General features: G+C 47.0%; 1 protein-coding gene across 1 annotated transcript in view; it reads left to right on the top strand.

Moving 5' to 3' along the window:
- Positions 1-14,296, top strand: part of SLC4A5 (solute carrier family 4 member 5) — a 139,694-nt gene that overhangs the window by 104,172 nt on the left and 21,226 nt on the right. Inside the window, exon 17 of the mRNA XM_063448669.1 lies at positions 12,012-12,073. Coding sequence (XP_063304739.1) covers positions 12,012-12,073 — 62 coding nt within the window. The remainder of the gene's footprint in view (positions 1-12,011; positions 12,074-14,296) is intronic.

Consider the following 14,296-nt stretch of genomic DNA (forward strand, 5'->3'; position numbering starts at 1 on the left):
TAACAGTTTTACAGATAACATAGGTGCGTACAGGTGTAAACAAGGTTTGATTTTATAGCATCGTTATGTATCAATAATATTGCGAGAATTGTTCCTGTATTATAGTCATAGCTCAAAGGGTCTGAGCATCAGCATGTTTTGAGGCCAGGAGCGTCCGGATGTTTTAGGGTGAGGTGGGCATAATAACGGCCATAGGTATTAAACAGGTGGTGTTCATTGGTCACATTGGGTTCCCAGACCGTCGTCTGTGAAGGTATGTCGTGCAGGTTAGTTCTAAAAGGGAGGGGTGATCTACCTAGAGATCATGTGGGGGAGGCGGGTTTTGATGGGGTGTTGTTAGGTGTTTGTATTAGGATAGTGGAAGTAGTGGGGGGGGGGGGGTGGTCCGTGTGGATCGAGGGTGTTGTGTGATCAGTATCCTCCTATCTTGCTACATTCTATTATGTATTGGCTTCGCACTTAGGACGTTTGCGTTTCCCCCCCAGAGGTGGGCATAGGTGGAGAAGTGCAGGGGGCCTACTACTCGATCTAGTTCGGTAGTGGTTATATGGCCAGGAAGGGTGGTCTGCATCCAAGTGGAAGTACTGACTGTTTCTGTGGTTGTGTTGTGGCATGACGGGGGTGAAGAGTGGGGAGGTATGCCTGTTAATGCTTGGTACGGTGTGATCTTGGACCTAACTTGTTCATGGCGTTTCGGGGAGAGGTGGTGTGGAAGTCTAGTGTGTGTATGTTGTGGAACCTCAGAGCGGCTGCACATGTCCCAAGGCCTTGTCGCAAAGTTGTCCCATCGGGGGTGTAGGTTCCCCAGTGGTGTCCGTGCGAGGTGCCCCTCGTTGTGTTCCCTGCGAGGGTGTGGGCTATTTCTCTAGGGGTCTTCCTGTGGTCGTGGTTAAATGAGGTCTAGGAAGGTTATTGTAAGGGGTATTGGCTCAAGTGCTCGTCCAGTCGGTAGGGGCGTGTCTGTCTCTCGGTCGTTCGTGTCATGTATGTGGTATGTTAGCGTCTCAGTCTGCTTGAGTGGGTGTGATATAGTGGTCTCGGGCTGTATTGTGTGTATCGTGGGTGTTGTGGACGTGTAACTGTCCCACGGCCCGTCTGCGTCCCGAATCCCTCCTATGGTCGTGCCCGGTAGGTGTACCACGGTGACCAGGCCTCAGCAAATTGTGTCTCCCTGCCCGTCAATTCCGCCTTTAGAGCTTCGGCTGATCTGATATCCTCGACTCTGCGGATCCATTCTTCCCTTGTGGGAATGCTTGTTTTCTTCCAGTATACCGGTATGAGCGATTTGGCTGCGTTGAGTAAGTGGCGTAGAATAGACTTCTTGTAGGCAGATACTGGTTGGGAGGAGATGTGTAATAAGGCTAATTCTTCCGACCAGTCAAGGTTATCTCCCAGGATTAGTTGAATGTCGGATTTAGTTCGGTTCCAGTAGGGAACAATCTGTCCACAATCCCACCATAGGTGTTGCATGGTACCCCTATCCTCTTGGCATCTCCAGCACATTGGTGGTGTAGTGTGAAAAATCCTGTGTAGTAACACCGGTGTGCGGTACCACATGGAGAGTAATTTATAATTTACCTCCTGGTAGTGGGAACTAGAGGAGCTTTTATGCTGCCATATCAAGGCCTTGTCCCATTGTGTTGGTGTAAAGGTCTTATTCATGGCTTGTTCCCAGTGTCGTTTAAAGGTGTTAGTTTCCAGTTCGGGGCTGGTTAGTAGATGTTGGTAGAGTTTCGAAATAGCATTTTCCAATGGGGTGCCCTGAGAGCACAACTTCTCGTACCAGGTTAGGTCTCTGTGGAGCTTATCTCTGTGTGGGATTGCGTCATAGTAGTGCTTTAGCTGCATGTATCGGAAGACTGCCATATGTGAGCGCGGCCGTGTGTCTAATAAGGAGTCCAAGGATCTCAGACTGCCGTTCCTAGTGGCTTTGTAGATTGGGATGTAGTCTGCTTCGCCCATGAAAGACCAGGCATTTGGCGGCAGTCCGCCCCCTATGTCGGAGTTATGAGCGATTGGTAACAAGGGGCTGGGGGTAGGGGATATTTGTGTCGCCTCCCTGAGGGTTTCCCATGTGAGGAGGGTTTGTGTGATTGGGTCGCTATCTACATTCCTGTTGGTTCTCGTTGTTTGCCTCTTCCAGATTGCCGCTTTCAGGTTGGTGTCCCTGCCTTCTCGATCCAGGAGCACCCATTGTTTGGTCGTCTCAGTTTCATGCCACTCCAGGATCCTCTGTAACGTAGCTGCTTGGTGATATTTTCTGAAGTCGGGAAGTGCTAAGCCCCCCCTGTGTCTAGGCCTGCATAGAATGTCGTGGCGTATCCTGGACCTCTCCCCCCTCCATACATACTTGATGACCGCAGATTTTAGGGACGAAAAGAATTTGGCCGGTAGGGCTATCGGTATAGTCTGGAACAGGTATAGGATCCTTGGCAGGATATTCATTTTAAGGACCGCTATCCTGCCGTGCCACGAGATGTATGGGTGGGACCATTTCTGTAAGTCGTTTTCAATGCTCGACAGTAGTTTCGTAAAATTGCGCGGGTATATGTCCCGGTGGTCCGTGGTGACCCAGATGCCCAGGTATCTCATCTCTTCTGTGCACCACCGGAATGGGAATAGTGAACTGAGAGATGAGTATTCCGCCGTGGGAATGGTGATGTTGAGCGTTTCACATTTCGCCAGATTGAGTTTGAACCCCGATATTCGGCCGAACCTGTCCATCTCCGAGAGTACACACGGCAGTGTGATTCGAGGTTGTGAGATAAAGAACAAAAGGTCGTCCGCGTAGGCGGCCACCTTATGTTCCGTGCCCTGCCAGGTGTAGCCGTGGATGTCTGGACAGTCCCGAATCGCCTGCAGGAGTGGTTCCAATGCGAGTGCAAACAGAAGCGGCGACAGGGGGCAGCCCTGTCTGGTCCCATTTGCGACACCAAAACTAGCCGTCAGCGCTCCATTGACCCTAACTGCCACTCTCGGCTTACTGTATAAAGCCGTGATCCATGTCATAGTCCTCTGACCGAAGCCCAAATATCGTAGTGTATGGAACATGTAGTCCCAGTTGACCCGGTCAAATGCCTTCTCGGCGTCCGTAGACAGCAGAAGGAGCTGCTTCTGATGTTTCCGTGCATGGTGTTGAATGGAAAATAGTCGTAGCGTGCTGTCTCGTGCTTCCCGGCCTGGGATGAACCCCGTTTGGTCCGCGTGGACCAGGCTCGGTAGTGTCCTTTGGAGTCTGGTCGCCAGTACTTTCGTCAGGAGTTTGGTGTCTACATTCAGTAGGGAAATCGGACGATAGCTGCCGCATTGTTCCGGGTCTTTGCCGGGTTTAAGCAGGACTGTGATTGTCGCCGTCAGGGATTCCGTACCGAAGCTGCCTCTGTCTGCGACTTTGTTAACCGCCTTCATTAGCCAGGGCAGGAGTATCTCGGCGAAGTGTTTATAGTACCCCGTGGAGAATCCATCCGGACCAGGTGCTCGTCCGGCTTTCGTGCTCTTCAGTGCTGCAGCCAGGTCTTCTGTAGTAATTGGCTCGTCTAGTGTGGTCGCTGCCTCAGGGTTCAGCCGTTTTCGTACGTTACTCTCCAAGTATGCTCTGGCGAGTGTCGATGATTCTTGTCTGCGTGTCGGACTCTCCGAGGTGCGGAGGTTATAAAGAGCATTGTAGTACTCCCGGAATTCATTCGCTATTTCCTCCGGGTACGGGGATGTGTTGCCGTTTGCTAGCCGTAACTTTCTCACCTGGGTGCGGGGTGTGTCTCCTTTCAAAAGGTGTGCGAGGAGCTTTCCACCTTTATTCGCGTGGGTATAGAAGAATGATTTAGATCTCTGAAGTGATCGGTGGTATCTTTGTGTGAGTAGGGTCAGTAAATGTTGCCTGGCTTCTGTCAGTGCATCGTAGGTCGCGGATAGCTGGGAGTGTTTATGTTGCATTTCTAGGCGTGTGATGGATTTGTACGCTTCTGCCATCGCGTTGGTCAGGTCTTTCCGTTTTCGCGTTGCGATACTGATTAGAGTACCCCGAATCACGCTCTTATGAGCTTCCCACACCGTTACCGGGGACATCTCATCCGTCCCGTTTTCGGTGAAATAAGATTCCAAGGCCCGTGAGACTTCCCCTCTCACTCCGACGTCTTGGAGTAGGGATTCGTTCAGACGCCACGTCCAAGTTGCTGGCTTAAATAGTGGGGATTCCAGTTCCACCAGGACCGAACCATGGTCCGACCATGAGGCCGGTTCTATGTTGGCCGACTGTAGACGAGAGAGTCCGTCTTGTTTGACGAATACGTAGTCTATTCGGGAGTATCGGTTGTGTATCACCGAATAGTGTGTATAGTCTTTGACGGAGGGGTGGGTCGCTCTCCAGCAGTCTACTAATGTCAATTTGTCCAAAGATTTGCGGATGGTCCTGATGCGGGCCTGGGATAGGCAACTGTGGCCAGTAGAAGAGTCCATGAGAGGATCTAGGGGAGCATTAAAATCTCCACCCACTATCAGCGCCCCTTCTGAGAAACCGTGGAGCTTGTCCAGTGTCCCACGTAGGAATTGTGATTGTTTCGAGTTGGGGGCATATATGGTTGCAAGGGTGTATAGCCTGTCGGCTATTGTACCTTTCAGAAAGAGGTAGCGACCGTTTTCGTCAGCCATTCTATCCAACTCCTGAAAGCCCAGGTTCGCAGCTAGTAGGATCGCTACCCCCGCACGGCGAGCCGATGGGTGGTTGTTACAATAGCTCACCGGGTAGTGGGGGCTCCTAAGTTTGGGGGCCGCGTTCTCCTTGAAGTGGGTTTCCTGCAACATTGCTATCGAAATGTGTTTTTGTCGCAGGGATCGTAAAAGGTGGGAGCGGCGTTCCGGTATATTTAGCCCTCTGCAGTTGATGGTCATGACGGACAGGGGTGCACGGCTGTATGCCATAGCGCCCTCGTGGCCCCTTGCTCGGTACTCAAATGGAGGGTTCGGGTGAGACGGGCAGTCGGGAAAGCAATGGCAGTTAGTAATGTCAGGAATGTGACTATGAGGCGTACCGTCTTATGTGTCTAGTTTAGTCCTGAGTATAGTTAGGGGGATAGGGGTCCCTCGGGTCTCGGTGTGAGGCCGACTCTCGTGGGAGTGTCTCTGCTAGTTATCTTTGCTTGGCTAGGACGTGTGCAGCCGCCACCAGGGATATTGTGGGTGAAAGTAAGTATGTGCGGGTGTATATGGGGGGGGGGGTGGGGGATGTGCGCAATGGGTTGTAGTGGAGAGGGGGGGGAGAATAAGGGAAAGATTAGGGTGGGATAAAATAAAATAAGGGCGAGTCAGATGTGCTCGCCCTCAGGGGAGCGTCCCCAGCGGGGGTGAGGGTACCCCGCGATCTCCCGTAAGAGGAGAGTCACTTGCGCCGCAGCAGGAGTGGCCAGGCGTCCCTCCGATGGCCAGATCGGTGGGTGAAAAACCTGGAACTCCTCTGGGGATTTTGCGCCAGTGGTAGTGTAGAGCAGTGGTTGGATTTCCGTCCAGGAATTGTGTGATCTGGGTGTTATAGATAAGTCTGGTTCCAGTTCTATACGCTCCGTCCAGTACCCTGCCCTAGTGTGTAGTCGTGGGTAAGGTCACCTTAGGGGGAATCAAACAACGTCATAGCATTTCAAACATCATGAGTATACGCAGTTACAATAGCAGCAATAACAACAGCAATAATAACAACCGGTAGCATCCCTTTCCCGCCCCATCCGTAGAAGCTACCCTACAGGCAGTTATTCCAGTTCCCCACCCCCTGGGTCGACCCCTGTAGCCTTTGTCCCTGTAGCCCGCCCAGTGTTGTGCGCCAGTAGTGAGTGTAGCCCATTGTCTATATGGGAGCTAAGGGTGTGGGTTAGCTGTGGTTTGCTAGTGTTTTATCCTAGTCCCAAGATATATGTGAGTCTCGCTAGGGGTTGTACATGAGCGGATTCCAGGTGTCCGTCCCGTGAAACCTACTGCACTCAGGTCGCTCCCTGCAGTATCTATAGTATTGATCAAGTTGTCTGTGCCCCACTGACTTTAAACCAGTGTTAATTGTCCTGGTGTCCAGTTCTGTACCCAGTCTGACATCCCCATTCAGAGAGTAGGAGGTGTATAACAACAACATTAGATATGACGAGCAAATAGACATATAAAGAGACATATTAGCAAAACATGTATATGATAATATGGTATTTGTGGATACTTAGCAGTTGCGGATAGTCTCTGGGTCCAGCTGCTGAAAATGTCCCATAGAACTGTCAAAGCAACAGTGTTCAATGTTGCTTCATGCGTAGCAGCGTCCCATGTGTCAACGGTGGAGAGGAGGGTAATAGTGATGACATCTGAACAGGGACCAGGCAGTCCATGAACCCCTATTCCCCCCAACCCCTCCCACCCCAACATGGTTGAACCCTTGGGCCCTTGCATATGCTTTTGGATGAGGATTTGGGTGTCCGGGGCCGCAGAGGGGCATGAAAAGCGAGGTCATCAGTGCAACATGTGAGATGGGGTCAGAGCTAGGCAAGTCCACAGTTCCATGGAGACGGGATTTCCAGCACCTAGCCGGGGGCACCAGCCGCGTTCTTGTGGCGGGATTCGGGCAAGTCAGAACACTTGGCAACGGTAGTCCAGTGTCGTGTTACAGCTCCGTGTAGACATCAGTGAGGTGTGCAGTTCTGGGTTAGTGGGCCTTGTGACATTACGGGGTAGGGGTAGTTCCAGGGTGCGTGGGGCGGGAACTACCCGGTGGGACAACGTTATCGCTGGTTGTCATTAGTCTTGTCCCCCTCTTTCTTCTCGGCGGTGGTGGGGTAGTTCCAGTGGGGACCGACGCCTGCGTCGACGTGACGCTCGTGGTGGTCTCGGGCCCGCCTCCAGCGGACCCAACACCCAGTCCGGTACAGTCACGTGTGGTAGGCCGAGGTCCTCTAGGAATTTGGGGATCTCTTCCGGCCAGTGAATGGCTATCCACCCATTTTGGTGTTTCGCCATGAGGGCGAATGGGAAGCCCCATTTGTACGCAATGTTGTGTTCTCTAAGGAGTGTGGTGATGGGTCTTAGTGCTCTTCTAGCCTCCAGGGTCATTGGGGACAGATCATTGAATAAAGATACATGAGCCCCCTTGTATTCCCAAGTGCGTTGGGATCTGGCCGCTTTCATGATGGCATCCTTGACGGCAAATGAGTGTAAGCAGCAGATGATGTCCCTTGGGCTGTCTTCTAAGGAGCGGGGTCTGAGTGCTCTATGTGCCCTGTCATACCTGATCTCCATGGTGTTAGTGTCGGGCAAAATCAGGCGGAACAGGGCCGTCAGCTCGGCCTCAACTAGTTCCTCGCCTTCTGCTTCTGGCAGGCCGCGTACCCGTATATTGCAGCGGCGTCCGCGGTTGTCCAGATCCTCCGTCGTTCTCCGCAGTTGTAGGAGCATAGTGCCTTGACGGGCCACTGCTGTATCTGTGGCAGTCAGTCTAGCGTTAATGGCCTCATGGGAACGCTCCAGGCCTTGCACGCGGGTACCTTGCGCCGTTACTTCCGTTCTAATGCCGGCCATTTCAGCTCGCAGGGCGTCCTGGATGGTCGTGGTCTGTATCAGCAGGTCTGCTTTGGTGACCATGTTTGCTGCTAGGGCGCGGATTTCATCCATGACCCCGTCCAGAGTGGAGGTAGACGGCGCTCCTGGCATGGAGGAGGCAGACGCCATTTTGGGGCCTCCGGTTTCCTTGTGTGAGTCTGCTGGAGAGTGAACGAAATCGTCCATCGGGCCCACCGGTTGTTGTGTTTGGGTTCCCCTTGGGGTTCTCGGAGGGTCCCCCCTGCGATTCCTTCCCATTAGGAGCAGTGTTAGCGTATTAAAAGGGCTTTGTTGGGACCGGTGGAGCGGAGCTCGAAGCTTAAGCGTCCATCCTGGTCGGCATCCAAGCCACGCCCCAGGTCAGGTACTTTTACATTTGTTATATCAGCTGTTACCTTTTGAACTTTTGGATTTTTCAAATATTTTTATTATTTTTTTTATATTTTTCAATACAAATATTATTGTTGTTTTTGTATATTTATTTGATATTTTTCTCTTAGTTAGGGGTATTTATCCAGTATTTTACATTACCTACAGTTTTTATACAATCTACATGTAATGCTATAAAGGGTTTCTCACCTAGGTTTGCAACATTTATTTTCTCAACCCCCTATGTGTTCACATCTACTTTCCTTTTGGACTGCTACATGCTGTTTCTGTATTAATTGAAACTGTTGCAGTTTTTGGGAAGTATATGTTATGAACCAATGTTAGAATTGGATACATTGTTTATTTAGTGTGTTATATGTTCCACCTAAGAGTTAATTAAAATATCGAGGGTAATTATTTTTAATTTTTTATTAAAGGTATATATCTTTTATAGGAACGTTTGTTTCCTCTAATTATTTGTGGAGCACACATGCTATATATTTTTAGTTATTTTCCCCGTGGGGTCACAAGGTAAGCTATTTTTTTATTTGCCCTTTTCTCTTGTAATCTCTGAGCAAGGAGTTTGCCCGCCCTTTTGCCTTGCATATAATACCTAGCTTTCATTTGTTTCAAATGGTATCCTACCTTATCTATCGCAATTTGTTGCAAATGTTTGGTGGTTTCGATATTTTGGGCTTTCAGATTCTCGTTTGGAGAGAGTTGGTTTTGTGTAGTTAGGTCATACAATGGTGCTTGGTACTTCAGCAGTTAAGCTTGGGATCTTTTTTTAATAAAGGATGCGCTACGAATTAGTAGGCCTCGAATTACCACCTTATGGGCCTGCCAGATTGTGTTGTGTTGGAGGTCTGGGGTAAATTTTTTTTAAAATAAGTGTGAATTGCGTGATCTAATTCTTTAGTAAAGTGTGTATCTTTAAGGAGCGAGTCATTGATTCTCCACGAGCTCCTGTGTGATTGTTTAAATTTATCTTTAAGCGTTAGCGTAATCGGTGCGTGGTCCGCCCCTTCAGTGTAAATGTAGAAATGTCCGCAAATACCTGAATGTCTTTGTACATGTCGTGCAGTTTCAAAGAACCGAACAAAGTACCGAACCACCCGACCTCCCACTGAGGTCGTGTGCAGCCCATTTACCACCCAGACCATGCGGTTAACCGCAAGATAATTGATGAAAGGCATGGTGGTCCTCATTCGTTTGACGAACACGTGGCGGTCGCTATTTTAAAGTCGTTGAACGCTCAGCGGTAGAAAGGCATCAATCCTCTGGAACTATTTTCGGACACTTATTCAGCCGCACACCGCTGATGCGTACCAAGTCCCCATTCATACGGCTAATAACTCCCGAACACGTTAACCACTTTACCGTTCGGGACTTTCCTTCTATACAAAATAGACCGACCCCAGGTAGCTGCAGTTATGGAACTCTTTTCGGATTCAATCTCTCAAACAACAGGTAAACTAAAACTTTACTCAACGATATTGAGAACTGTGTTCGTGGGATCTGAGCGCTATTCGTCTATATTATGCGCTCAGATCCAAGCTATCTGGGGGTATGTGGAACATGGAGACTACGTTCGGCTAAATATAAGTTATGGATTTTAATACTGTTTTGTTAAAATATAAAAAGGACATGTTTTTCTCTACCTGGAGATAATTATGTTCTTTTCAACCACTTAAGTTAATTATCTCCAGGATAGAGAGGAGGGGTTGCACTGTTACTGTGGGTGTGTTTAATAATTGTACTGTACACTGATTGGTTCTGTATATTTTGTCACAGTCTTCCACAAGGTCCCATGTGGGAGTTCCCTTGCTGGGAGACCATCATAAAAGGGCTGAGTTTGGCCATCAATAAACCAGATCGTTTTACCCCTTCATGAAGTCTCGACTCATGTTTGGGGGATTGGGAGCTGTAATCACTACTTTATCCTACTTCAGCTTGGATTTCGGGAGACACTACAGGGATCAGCGCTGCACGGATAGCAGGATCCATTACAGTAGTAGTGTAAACATACCAAGACATCTCTGAGAACTGCTGGCGTTAAAATTTTTGGCTTAGGCACTCTGTGTAGCATGTCTAGTGGCAGCATGTCTTGGGGTATTTTTGGCACTAGTGATTTGAGTAGTGCACTTATGTAGGCATGAAGGTCTGCCTGTCCTACCGCTTCGGCTATACCTCGGATCCTGATGTTGTTCTGCCGGCCCCTGTCCCCCATGCCAGCCATCTTCACCTCATATTCTCGCATTAGTGCTTTAAGGCCTCCCACTGCCGCTACAAGGTCATTGTGGGCCTCTGTTTGCTCCGCCATCTTGTCCTCCATGGTGGAAGTTCTGGCGCTCAACTCCTGAATATCGGAGCGCAAGTCCTTGATGGAGCTGTGGAGCGATTGCTGGAGCCTGTCCAACAGGGCATCCAGCATGTTTTGTAGAATTTGCTGCGTGATCGGTAAGTCTCCGGCGGCGTTGTCTTGTGAAAGCTGCAGTTCTTCACCTCTGCCATCTTGGGTGTTGTTGAGGCTAGTTTGTGTTTTTCTGTAGGTTGCCTTCACCCCAAAGAAATTAGACCTCTCTCTCTCCTTTCGGTCGGACACCTGTGCTTGGTCTGGGACATGTTATGGCTCTTTAGGTCCCCTTTTGGTCACTTTAGATCGTCAATTAGGCCTGGGTAGCACGGAGCTACTCAAACATGCAGATGCTCTCTCCACGAGCCAGGACACGCCCCTAGCGGAGATATATTTTAACAGCTCCTGCCAACCTCAGCCCATGGCAACTGTGGCTCAATGGTCATTTGCCCAATGGCCAGCTCAGCATGAACAACTGGTCCCTCAATATTAGAGGGTAACGTAATGTCTGTTATACTAAACTAAGTTAATTAAATTAAATTCATCAGAAGGTACATAAGTTTGGTAACAACATTCAGTTTTCAGGGTGATTACATACATTTTTACATCTATCTGCCAGTGGCTGCTCGATGTCCTAAAAAAACACTAGAGACTGGCCAGCAATAGCTAATGCAATAAATTGGTACATGGCAAAGGGGCACCTAATAAATTAACTGGGGGCACTAGGTTCCCCTGTTTATTCAATAGCTCCCATTTGCCCTGCCATTGACAACAGATGTATAAGTGGATCTATAAGATCTATAAGTAATAACGGGGGGACACAGTGTCCCAAAAGCCACCACACATCGATGGTGGGTGGAGGCCTTAAATGATAAGGGGGGTGAAATAAGGAATATGGACCCCACCCATCTTCCACCAATTGTCAAAGGTGGGGGCTTATAATAAAAAATATTCCCGTTTCCCGGTGACGAAGGGTCCCCAAGCTCATAGTCAACCCCCTCCTCACCCTAATAATAGTGAAGGGGGTCAATAAACTAAATATCAGTAAAATAAGAAAAATCATACTTACCATTAGATGTCTTCTTTTTTCTTCCATCTTCGTTTTTTAAGCCCCAAAGGCCAAATAAAAATCTATAAGGTTGCGTCAAACTATTAAAATAAAAAAATGACTGCAAAAAAAACCAAGCAGAAAAGAAAATCCTGATTAAAAAATTATCCATCTTCACCCCACCTGCGTTCTGCGTTTATTAGGTGCCTCACCAGTAGCTGCATAGTCACTAGTTCATCTGTGATCAGCCACTTTAGTAGACATGCTCCTACTCAAGTCATGGTGGGGGGTAAGAGGGCCCCTATTTAGTAATACTAAGTATGTTTTACATAGTTTTAGTAAAGTTGGCTAAAATACCAAAGTTACAAAAAGGAAATGCTTTTTGTAATTTTGGTCTTTCAGCTTCTTAGTAGATTGCTCCATAATCCTTATGTGGGGATGCCATAAGGATAGCAAGAAGGAGCCATCTACTAAACAGTTCTCTAATTTGGTAGACTTAAATATGGCAATCCCACAAGGGTACCAAGTTTTTTACTTTTCTGTATAAAATGGCAATCTTGTGACAGTAATTATAAGTAACTGTTCCATACAAAAATAAAAAAGGTAAATAAAAAAATCATAGATTTCACTGTGTTTTCTGTAACAATGAGATTTTTAATGCAAACATTTCTGTTTTCGCAGTGAACTTGACTTTATTCAATGATTCAGCTTCATTTGCACCAAACAACACTAACAGTTCTTTGGTAAGTAATTAATTAGCTTGGCTTTCATTCACTGAGGAAGAGCTGTGCTCTCATAGAATGGTTGAGCCCTATAATGGCTAAGCTTGGCAAAGCAGTTTGTGAACTACAATTCCCATGTGCCCATCCAACACAAGAAATAGTTCATAATATTGTAAAGCGCTACGGAATCTGTTGGCACTATATAAATGGCAATAATAATAATAATAATAATAATAGAGAAGTAGTTCACAAACTCCTTTAGTTCCAAGTGGAGCCATTGCTTCTTCATATTTATCTCTTAAATGTATACTTTACAATAACATGGTTATTCACTAAAGTGAGAATTCAAACTGATTTTTAAATTGAAGTTCAGAATGGCCAAACTGGAGACATTATCTAAGTAAGATAAGCTTTAAAGGAACACTATAGTGTATGGAAAACAAAACAGTTTTATTTACACTATAGTGTCCCTCTGCCTCTGCACAAACCAACCCCCTGTCATGAAAGTGTTAAAAACCCTTTCTTTCACTCATCTGATCAGTGCCAAACTGCCTCCTCCTACAACGTCACAGCGATGGGGGAACTTAATGCACATGCGCACGCAAATTAGAAAGGTATTGAATCATATAATTCCTATTTCCTAGCCTCTTCTAAAATGTTTAATTTCCCATTATTACGTATTCCCCTAAGGCTAGTTGCAGCAAGAATATTGAGAGGGAGATAACTTGATATATTCTGGTTTCATGGCTGAACAGATATCTGACACAGCTGACTGTTTAGTCTGTCTGTCTGAATGAATGACCTTGATCCCAAAGTGCTACTCTATGGACACACAGAATTCTGAACATGCATCTCTGTTAATAGATTACACTCATACTTTATACATAGAGATACGTATTTAGTCTTGCATCATCCAGGCCTGTGAAACTATGGACTGTGTATATACTGCTGCTCTTATGTTAAATCCACTGATCCGGGAGTGTGACCAAGCTTCGCATAACACGGGAGATGGCTATAGAAAATGTATCCTGCAAAACCGATTTGAAATCCCTGCTACCAAGCAGTGCACATATTGTGCACGCTACCAAAATGGAAAGACCCAATCACACTTAGTAATATGGATACATTTAATCTAATGATATGACACAGTATGTTTCCATCAATAGCAAGTAGGATTGTGCACAGATTAAAAATTAAGTTCGTCTGAAGAATAAAAATGTTTCAGACAAACCGAATTTTGCCCATGGTTTGGTTCAGTTAATCAGAATTCATCTGAATTTTTTTGCATATTTTTGTTGCAAACGAAAATTAGATCAATCCATTTCATATTTAACTTTTCACTCATTGACCGCGAGTGAGGGTTAAAAATGGAAGCAGTGCTCCCCACCACTTCCTACTCTCAAACCATAAGGTTAAATTAATTTTGCACACTTAGTTCAGACGAGATATTATTAGGGGCAGGGACATCCTAATTTCCTAGTAATTATATAATATATTATGCCAGTTAATGTAAATATTATATCCCTACATAAAATCCTGGTAATTATAATACCAGCGGGGAGTCCCTACACATGGATGGCAGGTGAGAGGTTTAATTATAATGGCAGATGACGACCATGGGTGGGTGCAGGGGGGACGTTCGGATATCCCCTCCGTTCTTTCTAATAGCCCTCATCCAAGGCCATGGGTGGGGGCCGAGGATTGACAGTCATCTGTATACCTGCCATTATTAAATTATTGTGACGTCCCACACACCATGCCCATGGTAGGCACTATGTCAGCCCCTCGTTGTTTTATTTTGTATTTATTTAAAAATAAAGTACCTATATTTATTTTATATTTATATATTTTATTTCATATATTAGCCCTTACCGTGTAGGCATTGGGGATTGTACAGCTGCCCAATCACTAGGTTTTTTTATCGCAGCGAGCAGCCAGTGGCTGCTTATACCTGACCTATTCCCCACCACCATAAGTGGGGGCAAGGATGCTAAACAGCAAGTAGCCAGTGACAATTAAGTCAGTCTGTGGGCCATTCAGTTATTCCATCAGTGGTGGCTTTGTATTCTTTTCCCTACTAGGTGAACAAAAATCAAAAATGTCAGTAATTTTGTCATTCTTACAGGGACTCTATACTCACCAGAACCACTACAGCTTAATTAAGTGGTTCTGCGGTCTACAGGATGTTCCAGCAGAAAAGGCAGTGCTTGCATTGCTGCCTAGTAACTCCTCTAGTGGCAGTCA

The sequence above is a fragment of the Pelobates fuscus genome, chromosome 3 (genome assembly GCF_036172605.1).
Source record: "Pelobates fuscus isolate aPelFus1 chromosome 3, aPelFus1.pri, whole genome shotgun sequence".
Classification (NCBI taxonomy): Eukaryota; Metazoa; Chordata; class Amphibia; order Anura; family Pelobatidae; genus Pelobates; species Pelobates fuscus.